The sequence below is a fragment of the Hibiscus syriacus genome, unplaced genomic scaffold (assembly GCF_006381635.1).
Source record: "Hibiscus syriacus cultivar Baekdansim isolate YM2019G1 unplaced genomic scaffold, ASM638163v2 tig00000775_pilon, whole genome shotgun sequence".
NCBI lineage: Eukaryota > Viridiplantae > Streptophyta > Magnoliopsida > Malvales > Malvaceae > Hibiscus > Hibiscus syriacus.
In genome coordinates, this window is record NW_024061824.1 from 60,872 (window position 1) to 78,980 (window position 18,109).

General features: G+C 35.4%; 3 protein-coding genes and 1 pseudogene across 3 annotated transcripts; 3 read left to right on the plus strand and 1 right to left on the minus strand.

Annotated features, from left to right (window-relative positions):
* The first annotated feature begins 551 nt into the window (after positions 1 to 551).
* On the plus strand, positions 552 to 1,677 carry LOC120218369 (annotated as a pseudogene).
* A 4,824-nt stretch (positions 1,678 to 6,501) lies between these two features.
* Positions 6,502 to 12,598, minus strand: LOC120218433. The gene is made up of 6 exons (XM_039215366.1): positions 11,518 to 12,598; positions 8,364 to 8,419; positions 8,039 to 8,269; positions 7,420 to 7,711; positions 7,111 to 7,307; positions 6,502 to 6,917 (listed from the first exon to the last, which is right to left on the minus strand). Exons 1-6 carry the CDS (start codon positions 12,193 to 12,195, stop codon positions 6,764 to 6,766), a joined length of 1,608 nt encoding a protein of 535 aa, XP_039071297.1. The 5' UTR covers positions 12,196 to 12,598; the 3' UTR covers positions 6,502 to 6,763.
* Positions 12,599 to 13,098: 500 nt separating this feature from the next.
* On the plus strand, positions 13,099 to 15,389 carry LOC120218382. Its single transcript, XM_039215332.1, has 3 exons — positions 13,099 to 13,344; positions 13,462 to 14,419; positions 14,554 to 15,389. The coding sequence occupies exons 1-3, from the start codon at positions 13,099 to 13,101 to the stop codon at positions 15,387 to 15,389; spliced, it is 2,040 nt and encodes a 679-aa protein (XP_039071263.1).
* Positions 15,390 to 15,521: 132 nt separating this feature from the next.
* LOC120218393 lies at positions 15,522 to 17,785 on the plus strand. The gene is made up of 2 exons (XM_039215339.1): positions 15,522 to 16,679; positions 16,862 to 17,785. The coding sequence occupies exons 1-2, from the start codon at positions 15,522 to 15,524 to the stop codon at positions 17,783 to 17,785; spliced, it is 2,082 nt and encodes a 693-aa protein (XP_039071270.1).
* Positions 17,786 to 18,109: the final 324 nt, after the last annotated feature.

Here is an 18,109-nt window from a genome sequence, read left to right on the forward strand (position 1 = left end):
GTCGGTGGTTGGCATCAAATACTTAAGGGGATTCACACTGTTTCTCAAATTCCAATATAAGCAAATATCAATTGCATATAACAAATAAATTCACTTTTATCGACAACAACAAAAAAACGAACTTCTTTTTGTTCTCCGTTGAATTCCTTTCATTGCTTTGCTTCGCAAAGCTTTGCTTTCCATTGGGTGGAATCATGGAGGTGTAAGCTAATCCTTTGCTCTCTCCATAAGAAAAAAATGGAGATAGTAAGCTAAACCAAAGAATCCCACAACCAAAAACACCAAGGAAGCTCCCGGAAAACATCAGTAATTGGCTAATTGTAGTATCCAAGCTTCTAGTTGGAAAGTTGATGTGATTTTTAGACCTCGAAAAGGTAATCTTCTCTCCTCCTCCTCCTCCTCTTCACTACTCTCTTTCCCCTTTGTTAGTTAGTCTGTTTCTGTCGTTTTTAGACCTCTTCTTATTGATGTGATTTTTTGTTTGATTGTTTTTAGGATTCGATTTTGGTTGAATTTCGAGATTGATATGTTACTTTCGTTTCTCCTTTTGGATTTGTTCTTCCGAGCTAAAAACGAACCATGATGAGATTATGAGGCAATGAAGTGGAATTTTGACTGAAATCGTGTGAGGAAAAGAAAGGGAAAAAATGAAAAAAAAAAAAGCGGATAGTAGGTTTAATCAGGAATATAGTTTACGTTCTATAATGAACCGACACGATGTAACTTTGCAATCAGCTGCTATTGATAGTAGCTCTGAGATGATTCCAATGAGTGGATACTTTGCACCACTGGCAATGATATTGCCTGGGAATTCCGGCGTGATTACAAGTTCCCCTGCATTAGTCCAACGTGGATATTCCCTACTCGTTGATTCAGTTTCAGGGTAAAAACATGATTCAGGGTTTGCTTCTGAATGGTCTGTTGACGAACAGTATATGTTGGAAGACGGCCTAGAAAAGTATGTCTTCATTAATTTTTCTTATTTTTTTTCAAAGCCTTTTGTAGACGTATTCAGTTTCTTATTGTTAATGTTAGTGTTGTAAAACTCTGCCAATAATATAAGTAATTGGTCCAATATGTCATAGTTAATATTAAGTAGCCCGAATGATTTTACTAGGATTGATGTGTGTTTCTTGCTTAAGTTTTTTATGGTAGAACCTATTTTTAAGGAGGTACTTATTAGGTATTTCTTGTTTTGAAAACGATAATAAGCGCTGATTTTTATTTTAATGTACATGTATATAGGTATAAAGACGAACCAAATATTATGAAGTGCATAAAGATTGCAGCCACCTTGCCTGAGAAAAATGCGCGTGATGTTGCATTGAGGTGTAGGTGGATGCAAGTAAGCTCCTTTCTTTAATGATGCATTTCTTCCATTGATTGTTCTATTTTTTAGTCTCTTACTTAGCGTGATCTACACTCTCATGTCTGCGTATGAAACAGTGGTGTGCAAATTTATTAGTTTTGATATGCTGGTGGAAATGTTCAATTATTAGTTTTGGTCTTGACTGCAGCAAGCGGAACCCAACCAATATGTTAATGTGTTCCTATACTTTTTATTTCTTAGATATAATATTTGCATTTAAAATATGCAAATTCATTTGCTTTAAGAAAAATATATATTTTGAAAATTGGCAGAGAAAGCGAAGAAAACCTGAAGAACTTAATGCATGAAAGAAGGTGAACAATATAGGAAGGTATGCTGATGAATTATGTAAATTTGTAAAATACATTATATTGATTTCTTTCTCCGTTCCCCCTCTCCCAAATGATTTTAAATATGTTAGTTAAATTTCTTGAGAAGCACCACATAACAGTGTGTGCCATGAGATTTCTTATTTACTTTGTATAACATGGTTTTTTTATCTTTAGTGTCAACTATAACAATCTCTTGTCCGAAGACTGTCCTGCGTGCACTGCTCACCGGACGCTCAAAATATTGTCTTAAGCTCAAGATGCACTCCTAGCTTATGAAGCCACATTCTGATAGACCCATTTCTATCCAGTCTTGTTCACTAATTCATTTAGCACTTTTCTCACAAATCTGGCTATGAAACTTTATCCTTTTTTGTTGGGAGAAATTACAGTTTCTCTCTATTGTTTTCTTTCCTTCAAGAAATTACAAACAAGACTGCTAATTATGACTAAAAATCAGTACATATTTTTTCTTTGTGCTTCAATTAGCCAAGTTAAATGGCATAACTAGAATTCCCGTTTTGATTTCCTGAATCAACTAATGCCTTTAGGATGTGATGTGATTTAAAAACCAGTCTTCTAAAGCTCATACTTCTTCAGGGTAAGCAAGTAGAATCCTCCTCAAATGTGAATATGCCTTCAACACTGCCTCAGAACATGGCTGCATATCCTCTCACGATGCACCGTCTAAACCAGAATGGAAGAATGTTTTCTGAAAGTTTGTATTTTATATTTCCGCCAAGAGGTATTGTTATATTTCTCTTAGTTGTAAATTACTTCTGATTATACATACTTTTGAGTAATCTTCCAAGATGTTGCTTAGATGGATTTATGTTAGGAAATTAGGATTTTGAGGTTTTCAGTTGTAATTTGAAGTGGATTATAATTGCTAAGGAATTAGATGGACACTAGCTATCAAATTGGCAGAATTTGGAAATGTTACATATGTGTCAATAAGTTTTATCTGAGAAAAAGTTTCAATTAATTTTTCCATTAGTGAACATGAGACTAGGTGTCAATGAGGTTGATTACTTGGCATTTAAAGTTAACCAAGTTGAGCAAATGAAAAACTTGATAAGCAACATAATTTGATGAAAGCAATCTAGATACAAAATGTTTTGGTTGAAAGCATTTAATCAAATTGTAGCACAGTATGTCACATGTCAACATTTGTATCCATCATTTCTTTTCTTTATGGGATATTCAATATATTATTATACGATGAGAGTATGGTAAGTAGACTAGTGCATTTAGAACTTGTTTTAAGACTGGCTTAAAACACAATATAATTCACAAGACAAAGTAAAACAATTTTTCTGGAGGATAAGCTTTAACTTTATATAATTGCCACGTGTTTGTTGTCTATTTTCTGGAGGACTTACTATGTGCACAAAATAGAGGAGCATGTGGTAAGGGCTTACCCTGTGTACAAAGCAGAGGAGCCTTCAGTAAGGACTTACCTTGTTCACAAAGTATAGGTACCTATGGTAAGGTTTTACAAGTCATAGACTAAGCCTGCGACACTTCCTCCAATATTAACCAATCTCATATAGTAAAACGATAATACAAAAATCATGATCCATATATATTTTGTATCATAAAACTAAAATCAAAGATCGTTTTTTATTTCAAATAACATCCATACGTTTAAAATCAGAGAAAATAGTCTCGTTTTTAACCCAGAGAAAATAATCAAATGAGCATGGAACAAACTAAAAGACCCAATTTATTTCTCATGTGTACTTTGTAGTTATAAGAAAATGGGCCAAAACTTCAAATAGATTTCGAATTGGTTTCACGAATGAGATCTCTATTAAAGGGTTCGATAGCTAATGGATCAAATCAGACATTCGAGAGATGATACGTCAGGATAATTTAGGATTCGAATACATCAACAAAGTATTCAAGAACTGTGACACCAAGGCTATTCACGATTTTAGATGTATTAGAAAAAGATTCCAATATTCAAACATGTAAGGCCATTTTAGTCACTTTAATTTTTGAAGAAACTTTGGTAAAACGACTTAATAAGGATGAATCGTAATTTGCAGTATTCGAGATTTCTAACAACTTAATCAACTTCCAAGTCCAATCGACCTATATATGTCTCACCATTGTGGTATTTACCAAGAACTCTAACAGGAACAGTTCACGGATGTCGATTCCTTAATACCGACTGTATTATGAAGTTGAACAATTTACTTTTACAATTCTTCTTTTAACGAATCACAAGGAGACACAAACTTTATTCATATACTATTTATCCTTATTCTTGTAGTGCAAGAGTATTAGGAAAGGTCGACCATAACACCTATCCAACTGATATTTATTCAAGCACTGACCAATTACAACATGTACCGTAAAACATGCATAGGGTAGTAAAGTATTACCTCAATTTCCGTGCTACACCGATCATTTGTTTAACACCACTCGATCACTCTTAAACTTGAATATGGCGTCCCATAATATCTCAGATACATGGCAAAAATAATTCCATCAAAAATAGATTTAAACGCGGAAATCGAATCAAATAGGAGAATAAAATGTTGAAAATAGCTTATCGGGTTTGAATTTGGCAAAAACAAACCTAAAAACAAACTCAAGACATCAAAAAACCTCAAGATAGATGGTCTAAAAAAGGTTAACACCTGAGCAACGGGTCAATGGCAGCTTGACTAGGCTTGGCTTGATGGTTTAGCTAAGCAACTTGGCTCGACTCGATAGCTCAATTCATGCATATCGGTTCAGAAGACTCCCTAGGAGACAGACGAAGCCCACACGCATGGACGACACGTGCAGTGGCCCGCTGTGGCTGGGCGATCACCAAAAATTCCAGAACTAATTTTTAACTGCTTTTGAGGCACTTATAGGTGTTATTTCACGATGGGGAGCGACGAAGGGGATGATTTTACGAACACCTTAAACTTCTTTCGTTTCACCAGCCTCCACGACGGTGCTGACGACAAATACAAGGGCACCGGTCGACTTCTCTCAACGTCAAGAACACCATGGTGTCGATTGTGTAATGAACGGAGGTTTGATCAATGACAAAACGATGGTGAAACCTTCTTGGAAAAAAGTTACTAAAAAGGGAAATTAGAAGAGAGAGAAAGTCGGGAGGAAGGGGTTTCTGAAAATGGAAAACTCCATGTTTGGAAGCTTTTTAGCTCAACATAAATAGAAAATGGAAAAATTATGTCATAGATCCCTAAACTTATTGTTCTCTAAATTTGGATCCAAACTTAATTAAAAAATTCACTTTGGTCCTCATATTTAACTAGGATTTCAATTTAATCCTCGAAATAAGTTTAAGGAAAAAATTAGCCCCTATATTGGGGTGTGACAATATTAAAACCAATGTTGCCGTTAAACCCAATTGGATAATGTCTCTCTTCGGGATACTGTGATCAATATGACTTGGTAGAAATGATGTAGTCTTCAATAGTAAAAGTGGGTGTGGAGAGGATTTTTTCGTGATGGCATTGCTAAGGATATGTTTTTGGCGTAAATGTAAATGGTCGCGCTCGATCTCTTCGGTTCTCGATTTTTGCAGGTGCCTCAATGCTAATGCCATTTCGAAGAGGCAGTCTAGCTGAATTTTCATTTTATGGCGTTTGTCTCATGTTCAATTGGTTTCTGACGTCTATATTTGGTAGTGTGGATGTCTCGTCTGATCAGTCACCAGGGCCATATTTGCTTGAGTGAGTTTTGTTTTTATTGTTGAAGACTTGAAGTTTTGTTAGTGGTGTGCATAATTATGTCATTGTGTTCTGTGTTATTGTCTTGGGGTAGGATTCGATTTCGTTTGATTTACAGATTCTTGGAGTTGTTTGATGAGTGTTTTTGATTAATATGGTTCTGGTGTACGCTTTTTGGTAGTGCTTTGGTCAAATTTGAGTTGTTAGTGATTTTCCAGCTTTGAGTTGGTTGCATTTTTTTTCGTACGGTTTGATTTTTGTGGTATTTGTGGAAGGGGATGTTAATTAGTCACTAAAAGGATGTTTCTGCGCTTGGATCTAGTTGTGCTCGTTTAGTGCTGGGGTCGGTTCTTCAGGTGGTCTTTCTAGCTATTGGTATTGGTGCTCTAATCTGTTCGGTCCTTGGGTCACTACTCATACAACTATAGCTTTTGGGTGGGTCTTTTGTCTAGTTCGATTGGATATTCATTGATTTGATTGTCTTTGCGAAGGATAAGTGATGATATTTTATGCTTGTTGGGAACACATTTTTCGTTGTAGTTGGGTCGTTATATCTTGGGATTACGTATTCTTATATGTCGTTTATCCTTTTCGATATAACATGGTGCATTCTTTTTCCTCCATATAGGATCAGGGAGGTTTTTTATTGAGCTCTATGTATTTGCCTTGTTTTGTATGTATGTCCTTAATCATCATTCAGAACACCTTTTTTTACAAGACAGTAACCCTGGACATTAAGAAATAACAATAATTCTTTTACCACCGAGGTCGCTTGATTTGTGTAAAATTTTGTATTGTGAATATGTATACTCTTATATAAAGATTTTATATTGTTAATATATGTATATCCATTGTTTACTGTAAAAAAATATTTCTAAATCCGTGATTAGCATCATACTAGCTACGTGATTGTCCCTAAGAGCAAAGATGACTCCATCTCTCCTTGCTGGCTCCACTTCAAAATAAATGCAATAATTATCGATATATTCAAACATGAGTGATCATCTATCTATGTGTATATATTTGACACATCTTTCGCTTCCATGATTTCAACCATCAAACGTCATATTGACAAAATATATATATATAAAAAACAACAGTGTTCAAACATGGCAACAGCTCTTCTTTTCCCCCACCTACCAAACATTGTTGGAGTTGATACAAAATCTCTATGTATATATAATTCCTATATTTGACGCCTTTGTTGAAAGGCTAGAAACTAGTCCCTCATTTAAGCTTTGAAATTGAGATATTATATGTATATTTACAAAAACTCTTCCCTCTTATATAATTGTTTTGTTTCACGGCTTTCAGTTCATCCCAAAAGAATTTATAGCCAGCGATCATGTGTAGGTTGGCTTGGGGAGTTATGAATTACCAGCCCAATCATAATCCTGATACACCACGTTAATAGGGTCTCCATCAGCCAAAAGATGCATCAAAAGCCCCGCCTTGGTTGCATCCAAGTAATTCATCACCCACTCCACCACTTCTTTCTCTCCTCCAAAATCTACGCTAAACCTGTCAAGGTGAACAAAGGTTGCATGCCTGCTTTCAATTTCAAAGTTCTTTCTTTGTGTATGTTCTTTTGGGATCCTAACTATGGAAAGATTCTCTAAAGATTTTGAAGGGGAGGTGCGGAAATTATTCGACGGAGGTACAATATATATATAAATTGGCATTATTAATTTAGTTTAGTATATGGAAAACTTGCCAATTGATGATCCGAGTTAACGAAACTGTTCTCCTTTCCAAATTGATCTCAATGGCTCCATTCTGGAAGTACTCCCTTGCAACAGATCTTAACTCAGCTTCGACACCCTGAGGAGTGAAAAACCTAACCGTGGGGCTTGACCTTGTTCCATTGCATAGTCCAAAATGAATCAATGGATTAACTTTATCCGGAGCAAACTATCAATTTAAGAAGAAAGAAAAACAAAGTCAACCATGCATTGGTTCATGAAAAGTGAGGCAGTAAAGCAAAGAAACTGATTAAGATGGGGCCTTAGGAGGGGAGGGGTACCTTTAAGCGCCTATCTCCATTGGCAAAGGGTCTGACCAAGGAATAAGGAGACTTTCGATTGTTTCTAAGGATCCCATTCTGTATAATGCTGAGGGAGTAAGGGTACCCTCCGATTACATACTGGAAATCAGAGAAAAAAGCCCTTCTATCAAGTATTCCTTCAGGGTGTCCGATGGTAACTACGGCGTGGATGACCATGGCATTATATAAATTCAAGAAGAAGGCTAGCTTTTCATCTGGAGTTAGTAATTGGAGATCGACCCTTTGTAGATCACGAGTCAAATTCAAGTACCTGCAACAAATCACGGCATGGGGAATCGATGATTCACAAGTTAAAGCAATGGAGATTTTGTAACGCGAAAGAGTAGGAAATAAAAAAAGAAAGATAAACTACCTATTTGGTCACCCACTTATTATTTATTTTCTGTTTTGGTCATACAACTATTAGTTTTTTAAAATCATAACTAGTATTATGTTTAGATTCTATTTTCATCACCTGCCATTAAAAATGTCACTCTGTGTCACTGTTAATTTTGAAAAATATTAATACTTGGATGACCAAATTAGAAACGAAGTAATATGTGGGTGACCAAATAAGTAGTTCACCCAATAAAACAACCTGCGGAATTCTTCACTTTCGCCGATTCTGTAATAGTCAACATGGTGCCTGTCGTCCGATGCATATGCTTCGAGTATGGCGGACATCAGCTTGAAAAGCCTGTCGGCTAGAAAAGATGGGGATCTGGGTTCACTATCGTTCGTTGAGGTTCCAAAGTTAAAGCAATCTGCAATGAATGGCTCCTGCTCCAGGAAACGATAAAAATGTCTTCCCTCTTCAAAATCATTTTCCCTACAATAACTCATACACAAATGCAAAACTAAAATTATTAGTAATGTAATGGTTTGGAATATAAGTAATATATTTGGGTGGAGGATGTATCTACCCAAAAACATGTTCGATGAAATGCTTCCGGGCAATCTGTTTTGCAGTTTCCACACCCTGTAAGATGGACAAGCATTCAAATCAACATGTCAAACTTGATTCTACTCGAAAAAGCTACTTTTTTTTAACTAACGTTAAAAAATTAAATTCAACTCGTAATTTCATAAATTAGTTTCAGTACAACTTTTAAATATAGTTTAAATTATATAATATGATTCGAATAACTCGAAATTTTTAACAATCAGTATATTAATTTTCAATTTTGAGTCAAGATTTTCAATTCTTCATGATACATGTATATCATGTATGAATATATATAAAGTTGTTTAAATTAGAATCAATTAGTATCATAATATTATATATATATATATATTTATAACTAAATTTAAACAAAAATTCAAATAATTTAACTTGATTTGACTTGAATTTCATAAATTTGAGTAAACAAAATTTAAATTAAAATAATATTTAACAATTCAACTAATTTAAAAAAAATTAACTTGATTTAATTATATTAGATCAAATAATTGCACTGTGAGAGATACATGTGATTTAAAAAAAATTAAGTAAATGCCATGTAGAGTTTTCCGATTTTTCGGAGTTAACTTCATCACATATCCTTAGAGTATAACTCTCATTTTAAATTTATCTTTAAAGTTTGAACTATACTAATTTTATATCTAAACTATAATTATCATTCTAAATTAATCCTCAAACTTTTGAACATTTTAATTTCATCCACAAACAATAGTCCCCAAACTTTTTGAACATCCCAGTTTCATCTCAAATTGTATGTGTATAATAATAACATATTTTGTTAATAAAATCGTTAAATCAAGTTATATTATTATATTTTTGAAAAAATAAAATTTAATTTAAATTGTTATTGAAACTAACTAATGTTAAGATGAATTTGAGAATGAAATTGAAATATTCAAAAAATTAAGAACTAATTTAGAAAGAAGGTTATAGTTTAGAGATGAAATTATAATAATTAAAAATTTAAAGACTATTTTGAAGTGAGAGTCATAGTGTATAAATAAATTTAAAATTTTAAAGATTAATTTAAAATAAAGATTATACTTTAAATACATATAATAAAATTAACTCTAATTTTCGCCTTGGTTAAAGTGTTATAGCTTAGAACAGCCTTAAAGAAATGAATCATTACGCTTTGAAATCATAGGAATGTTAACAAACAACAATCTGCATTTATTATATACAATTATTCATATCATGGGATCAGAAATAGAATCGCAATATATGTATATAATAAACCTATACGTACAACTTAGGCAAAATTAGCCCAATAATGACGTAATAATTATTTAAGTTTCTACAATAATTTAAAAATTAATTAATAATTTACGACATTTATTATAGCGACTTCAAACTCGTCAAATAAGCATGATAAGTTTTAATATAAAAATATTTTTCTATTTAAATTTTTATAATGACGAAATAAATTTTAATGAAAAATTATATTTTTTTTTAAAACTTATTACCTCTACATGACAAGTTCATTCTTCACTATAATAAATATCGTAAATCTCAAAATAAACTTTAAAATGTTCTATTGAAGTAAATAATTTATCCGCCTAAATTACTGTTCTCAATTTACCTACATAACAATGCGGAACTAAATGGTTGTTAGGAGAGGTTATAACCTCAAATTCCAAAATTTTTTACATTTAATATACATACATACATATATATATATATATTTAAATATTTATAAGGAACAATTATAAATTATCTTTTTCACTTTCAATTAATTTTTTTTTTTGGAAATACTATGTTTACCCTCTCAAAACTATGATCCTAACTCCGCCCCAAACTTAAGCTTTGCTGCTAATTCTATAATAACGAGTGCTTAATATGTCGTATTGATCAATAATAATACTCACCGTCTCACCATTTTAAACAACCCATAATAACATTTTATTAAAATAATATTTTCATATTTTTTAAATTAAGTATATTATATATTAAAAATAATTTTATTTTTAATTCATAATAATAAATTGGATAACTAATGATGATGATATAGGAGTTGTGAACGAGAGCCATCATAATTGCATCGTTCACTTGCAGTTCATCATTAGTGTCTGGCCTCGAGAAGATAAATTTCAGTTTCTATTAATTATTAAAAGGTTTAAATATAATTTAATACTTAAGTTAAATATTTTCTTGTACATTAGTATATAAAAAACTATTCTTAAATTAGTTTTGATTTAGATATTTTTGTAATTATATAATTTTTTTTAAAAATTGATATTTGAATTTTATTTATTATTTTATTATTTTAATAAATTTTTTATTTTATTTAATTATTAAAATATTAAAATAATGAATATTATTAAAGTTTAGGTGCCAATCTAAAAAAAATTGATCAATTCGTATATTAATTTGAGAGTAAATATTTGAGTTAATTATATCACATGTACTCAAAACATAACTCTCATTTTAGATTGGTCTTTAAACTTTTAAATATTTCAATTTCATCCTTAAAGTATAATTGTCATTTTAAATAAATACTCAAATTTTTGAATATTTCAGTTCATCTTCAAACTATAACCATTTTAAATTTGTCTTCAAATTTTTTGAGTATTTCAATTTGATCCCAAATTATACAAATATATTAATCACATATTTGTTAATAAAATCGTCAGTCAAGTTATATAATTATATCAAGTTATATAATTATATGTTTGAGAAAATAAAATAAAATTTAGGTTAAACTATGGTTCAAACTAATTACATATTTGGATAAATTTGAGAATAAAATTAAAATTTCAAAAGTATTAGGACTTATTTAAGAAGAGGGTCATATTCTAGTGATGGAATTGAAATGTTCAAAAGTTAAATATTAATTTAAAATGAGAATTATAGTTTGATAACATATGATACAATTAATTCTAAATAATTTTTAGATATTGAATATGTATTGAATATTTTTATAAAATTGATTTATTGTTAAATAAATGAATGTATATTTTTATTTTTATTAGCAAATATTCTATAAAAACAATCCTATCATATATATATATATCCGAATAAGTCATTTACTTTGATGCAATTTGTTACTAAATATAGTGATTTGATTAAAGTGAGTAATTAAGCAATGAAAATAGACAAGTAAATAAGGAAATTACCTTTCTTCTGCCACAGTCAAGGTGGTGAATGATGGCTTCTAACATATCATCACCGGCGAAGCAATTCTTGACGATCTTCATCTTAATCAAACGGTCCTGAATCGGCAAACTCTGTCTCAGCATCTTCACAATCCCCACCAACTCATCTTCCTCCTCCTCTCCATCATCTTCGAATCCATAAACCGGTATTTCAGGGGCCGCATCACAACATTTCCGGCTCAACAATTCCCTCATTATCTTCTCCAACTCCCCACTGTTCCTCAACGAATTCAATGCCACCAATCCACCCAACAGATTCTCGTTGAAAAATATCTGGGGCACTTCCGATTTCCCAGTTCTCTCCATCAATTCCTTGGTCCTTTTGGGGAACACGTCCATGTTTATTTCGACGTATGATAGCCTTTTCTCTCTGAAGAATCTCCGAACGGCGGTGCAGTCTCGACAGTTGGACCTTGAGAAAAACGTTATTCTACCTTTTAAATCCAAGTTATCGTCTTCGCTTTTCATTTTCACTATGACTTTGATCCCGGGGATTTGTATCTCCGTCACCTCGAAGTTTAAGGAATCGTTTTTCACGACGATATCCTCTCCGTCTTTTTTTAACGACGATAAACGTTTCATGATCGCCGCCGAGAGAGTGATGCTTCGGTCTCTGATGTATTTCCCTATGTTTGGCATGGTTTCGGCTAGGGGTACGGATTGTGTGGGCTCCACTTTAGGCTCCTCCGGCGGTGGCTGCGGTATCGGGAATTGAACTTGAGCCTTGATGGTGAGTATGTACTTATTATAGCCATTGCTTTGATTTGATGATTGAGATTAACCTCGTTAGAGTTGGAGTCATCGCTTTTGTTAAGTTGATCGAAATTCAAATTCTCCTTATCACATCTGTTTTGATCTACCAGGACATATTCAGCTCCGATATGATCATCTGGCTTGGCGGTTCCATTAGCTTCGCCTTTTGAAACAGTGATCTTCCGATCATCGGAGTCGACGACGTCTTTGGGTGGGTCGGGGTTCATTTCCTTTTTTATTTGATTATTCCTGAAAGTAAGAAAGAAATTAAAAGAAAGGAGGAGAGCGATGAAAACGGAGAGATTGGATGAAAAGAAATTGAAAAGGGAAAGGAAATATATAAGAAAGAGGTTGAAGAAGAGGTCAGTGGCTTCCTTTTTACTTGGTTTTAGATGACTCGGCACTGAGTTTTGTGAGTTGACTCTGTATGCTGAGTGGGTACAGATTTGCCTGTTGGATTTGGGCCAAAGCCATTTCGTTGAATCAGCCGTATTCGTTGAATCAATCTAATTTGACTTGCCTGTTGTTTTAAATATCCACAATTCCGTTTCCTTTGACGGCTTCCTGCGTTATCAGAGTATTAATATATTACAACTACCCATAGAATGACTTGGGCTCCGTTTAGTAAAGTTTTAAAAACATTTTTAGTTAAAAGATTTAACCATAAAATCAATGTCTGTAGTGCATGTTAGCTGGCTCTAACAGCGAGAGAAGGCGAAGCTCAATTCTTCTGGTTTAGTATTCATTTCTTCTTCTTCTGTCTAGATTTCTTAGGGGTTCTATTGGGCAATGTCTGGTGATACTGCTACAAACTGGCGTGAGCTTTTTGCGGCGGGGATCGACCAGGAATTGAAAATTTTTTCACCTGCGGTGATAGAGGGTTCCTGCGTTGTCAAACCGTCGAAGGATGTGTTTGAGGAGGGTATTTTGGAGTGGAAATTTGCTCTTGTTGGTCAATTCATAGGTTCGGCTCTAGCTTTTGGATCCATTCAGAGAGTTGTCTCGATGCTTTGGGGGAAGGCTTCTCCGATTAAGGTAAGTTTTGCTGGGCAAAATTTATTCATTTTTTCATTTGCCAATTCAGTTGCTAGGGATTAAGTTTTAGACAATGGTTCATGGCATGTACAACATAAGCCGATCTTTCTTAAGAAGTGGGAACCTAATTTGAAGGAGCTTCAGTTTGATTTGAGCCGAATGCCGATTTGGATTCATTTGTACAATGTCCCTCTGGAGCTTTTTTCAAGGAGGGGGCTAAGTTACATTGCAAGCGCCGTTGGGAGGCCCCTCCATATGGACTCTGTTACAGCTGCTCGAGAGAAGCTTGAATATACTCGAGTTTGCATCGAAATTACTGATGGATCTTCTATTCGGGATCGTGTTGATGTGATTTTGAATGATGAATCAGTTGCTAGCATTAGAGTCTCAGTTCCATGGATGCCTAGTTCTTGCACGGATTGTGGGCGTTTTGGTCACTTTGTGAAGCTGTGCCCTCGGGGTAAAAAATCTGAACAGGTATGGAGGGCCAAGGGGCCTGTCAATGATGCTCAACTGAATGTTCCTTCTACTAGTGGCAAGACCTCAGATGATGTTAACATCAATATTATTGCATCTGAGGGGCTTAGTTCTGGCAAGGGTAATAATCATGCAATTAATGATATTTTGCCAAGTACTCAGGTGGGAGCTATCGGGTGTCTTGCTACTGTCAACCCAGAGCTGGGTGGTGATTGCTCTGCTACTCTTGAGTTGGTTAATCAGATTGATACTGTTACAGATGCCAGTAAAGTATCTGAGAAAGGTATAGGTTACAATGTCTTCACCATACAAGCTGATCCCCTAAATAATCCTCTGGTGAAAAGAGGCAGAGGAAGACCTGCCAAAGAGGGTAAGATTACTGGAGGAGCCTCAAAAAAAAAATTCAATGTCCTCAACTCCTTAGATCCTGACAATGTACTGGAAATTCCTACTGTTGATTCTGGTAGAAAACAGAGAGGAGCTTCTATGGGAGTTGCTAAGCTTGTTCAAGAGCTAAAAATGAAGAAGAAAGAGCATGTGGATAATGTTAAGAAACTTGAGGCAAGAGGGGCTCCTTCTTTCTTCACATCTGCTTCATGTTAACCTGCTTTTGGAACACTAGGGGTTTTAATAGCCCCCTAAAACAAGGAAAGGTTTTGAGTTGGGCTTCTACGAATCATATTAGTATCCTTTGCCTTCTGGAAACTAGGGTGAAGGAAAATAACTCCTTAGCTATATTGTCAAGTAAGTTTGGTGACTGGCGGTATTGCTGCAATTATGATTTTGCTGAAAATGGACGTATCTGGGTTCTTTGGCGAAATGATGTAGTTTGCTCTATTATCTCTTCTTTTGATCAAAGCATCACCATTAAAGGTTGTTTTAAAGATATTGAATTCTTCCTTACTACTGTTTATGGCTCTAACGATGGCTCCATTCGTAAACATCTTTGGACCCAACTTTGCTCTGTGGAAGCCTCTGTGGGAGATAGGGCTTGGCTAATTGGTGGTAACTTTAATGTCATCCTCAATGTAGAGGAAAGTTCTTCACAGATCAACGCTGGTACTTTGGCTGATATGGTCAATTTTCAAAGTTGTGTGGTGGACTTGGGGCTAACTGATCATCCTTACACCGGTCCACTGTTTACCTGGTCCAACAAGCAGCAGGCTACTTACTTAGCGCGCAAGCTGGATCGGGTTCTCGTAAATTCGAATTGGTTTGAAATTTTTTCTGCCTCTGATGTTGAGTTTCAGGCTCCTGGAGATTCTGATCACTTCCCTATACTTGTATGGCTGTATAAAGAGGTTCCTGCTGCCAAGCCCAAACCGTTTAAATTTTTTAATTTTTGGGCTATGCATCCTGATTTCATGTCCTTAGTCAAGGACTCTTGGCAAGACCTAGTTAATGCAAATCCTGCTCAAACTCTCTTCCTCAAGCTCAAGAGGCTGAAAATGCATCTTAAGGAGCCTAATAGAAATAGCTTCAATGACTTATCTGGGCAAGTTAGGGAGAAAAGAGATAAGTTGAAGACCCTCCAACTTGCTAATCTTACTCCTGCTGCTGCTGGATGAAATATTGATGCTGAGCTGGAAATTGAAAAGGAGCTAAGGGCCCTTGAAAAGGCTGAGTTACTATTCTACAAACAGAAAGAAAAATCTGACTGGATTAGGGAGGGGGACAAAGGTACTCAATTTTTCCATTCTATGGTTGCCACCAAAAGGAAATACAGTACAATTAGAGTCCTTTACAATCAAAATGGAGCTAGGCTTGACACTTTTGACGACATGTCAAATGAAGTGGTTAGTTTCTTTGTGAACCAACTTGGAGTGGCTGACCCTGCGGTTAAGGCCAGTTCAGTTAGCATTATCAAGGATATCCTTGGTTTTTCCTTGACAAGTGAAGTTGCAGATACTTTATGCATAGCTATTTCTGAGGCTGAAATTAAGGAGGCCTTATGGGGACAAGGCAACAACAAGTCCCCTGGCCCTGATGGGTACAATGCCTTCTTTTTCAAAAGGGCATGGTCTATTGTTGGAGAGGACTTCCTGGCAGCTGTTAGGTACTGTTTTGATCACTCTTTCATGCTTCCTTCTTTTAATGCAACTGTTGTGGTGCTTGCCCCTAAAATTCCTAATCCTAGCTTAGTGAAGGATTTTAGGCCCATATCCTGTTACACGGTTGTCTACAAAACGGTTACAAAGATTTTAGTGAACCAACTCTCTTCGGTCTTCCCTAACATGATTTCTTTAAATCAAACTGCATTTGTGAAAGGGATGAGCATAATAGACAATACCCTCCTTGCTCAGGAAATCGTAAGGGGTTACTCTAGAAGTAAGATATCCCCTAGATGTGCCCTTAAAGTAAACCTACAAAAGACTTTTGATTCCTTAATTTGGGGTTTTATTAATGTAATCTTGCATACCATGGGGCTGCCTGAGAAGTTCATAGGCTGGACATGGGCTTGCTTTGCTAATCCTAGATACTCCATTATTTTCAATGGTAGTCTTGTTGGATACTTTAAAGGTGCTAGAGGAGTGAGACTGGGTGACCCCTTATCACCTTACATCTTTGTCCTAGCAATGAATGTCTTATCTAATCTCTTAAACATGGCAGCTGCAAAGGGTATCTTTAGCTATCACCCTAAGTGCAAGAGGATTGGGCTCACCCACCTCTGTTTTGCGGATGACCTCCTCATATTTTGCAAGGGTACCTTAGATTCTATCATGGGAGTACAGGCTGTGCTGGACCACTTTTACTCCATGTCAGGGCTGAAGCTCAATGCCAGCAAGTGTGAGTTGTATGCTGCGGGCATCCCTGATGAGCAGCTCGCATCATCAAGGAGAGCGCTGGTTTCAAACTGGGTATCCTCCCAGTGAGATACTTGGGAGTCCCACTTGTTACCAGGAAATTGACTGTTAAAGACTGCCAAGGCCTTATTGATAAAATTAGAGCAAAGCTTAGTCTGTGGACTAGCAAGCACCTCAGCTTTGCCGGTCGTTTGCAGCTTGTTCGTTATGTCTTACTCAGCATTACTTGTTACTAGAGCAGGCAGCTTATTCTTCCTCAAGCAATTATCAAGAAGGTTGAGCAGTTGTGCCCTTGTTTCTTCTGGAAAGGGTCTGATACCCCGACCAAAGGTGCACGTGTGAGCTGGAAAACTATTTGTTTGCTGAAATCTGAAGGTGGATTGGGGATACATGATATTGGTGGCTGGAATAAATCCTGCTCTGTTCAGTTAATCAGAAAACTTCTGGCAAACAATGGCTCCCTTTGGGTGGTGTGGATGCGTTCTTATACCATAAGAAATGCTGACTTCTGGCAGATGGAAGTCCCTAAGAACGCTAGCTGGAGCTTCAAATACTTGCTGAAAATCAGGCCTGAAGCTGCTCCCATCTTAGTGGGTCAAGTCCAAGAGGTTAGCACGAGTTACATCTGGGATAAGCTTTGCTCCCCAGCTCCTAAGGTTCCCTGGCACCACTTGGTCTGGTTCTCAGGTCGTATCCCCAAGCATAGTATCATCGTCTGGATGACCTTACTTAACAGGCTCCCTACTCGGGTAAGGCTTCTGCGTATGGGCCTAGACATAGAAACAGATAAATGCTTGCTGTGTGGTGCAGAGGCAGAGACAAGGGATCATTTATTCTTTGAGTGCCAATTTTCTAAAGAGCTTTGGGGTTTTATTCTCAACCTTTGCTGCATTTCTCGTAAAGGTTGTAGCTGTGAGAGTGAACTGGCTTGGGCTTCCTTATTATTCAAGGGTAAGTCCCTCATTGTGGGTATCCTTAAGCTTGTCTGGTCTAGACACATTTATTGTATTTGGAATGAAAGAAATGTCAGATTGTTCGGGAATAGGGCAAGATTGAAGGATGAGCTTCTAGGTGACATAAAAGAGACTATACGCATCCGACTGGTGGGCAAAGTTTTAAACCGGTTAGACTTGGTCAATAATGCGCTGTGTGCCAATTGAGGCATTGCTTGAATATTGCCTTTCTTGATGTTCTAGCCTAGTTGTCTGGTTTTCTTTTGGTTCCCCTTTGTGGTTATTCTTGCTTTGTTTTTGTGATGTTTATTGCTTCTGTATTCTGTAGCAGGATTTTCTGCTTCTTGGGTAATGAAATTGAATTATCCAAAAAAAATCAATGTCTGTAATTATTTTTGTGATACAAACAGTGGGTTTAAACCAACCCTAAAACCATAGGGTTTTTAGTTTTTTTTTTTAATTTCGAGTTTAGAAATAAATTATAATTTTATCCTTATTAATGTATGGACTCCAATCAATTATATATTTATA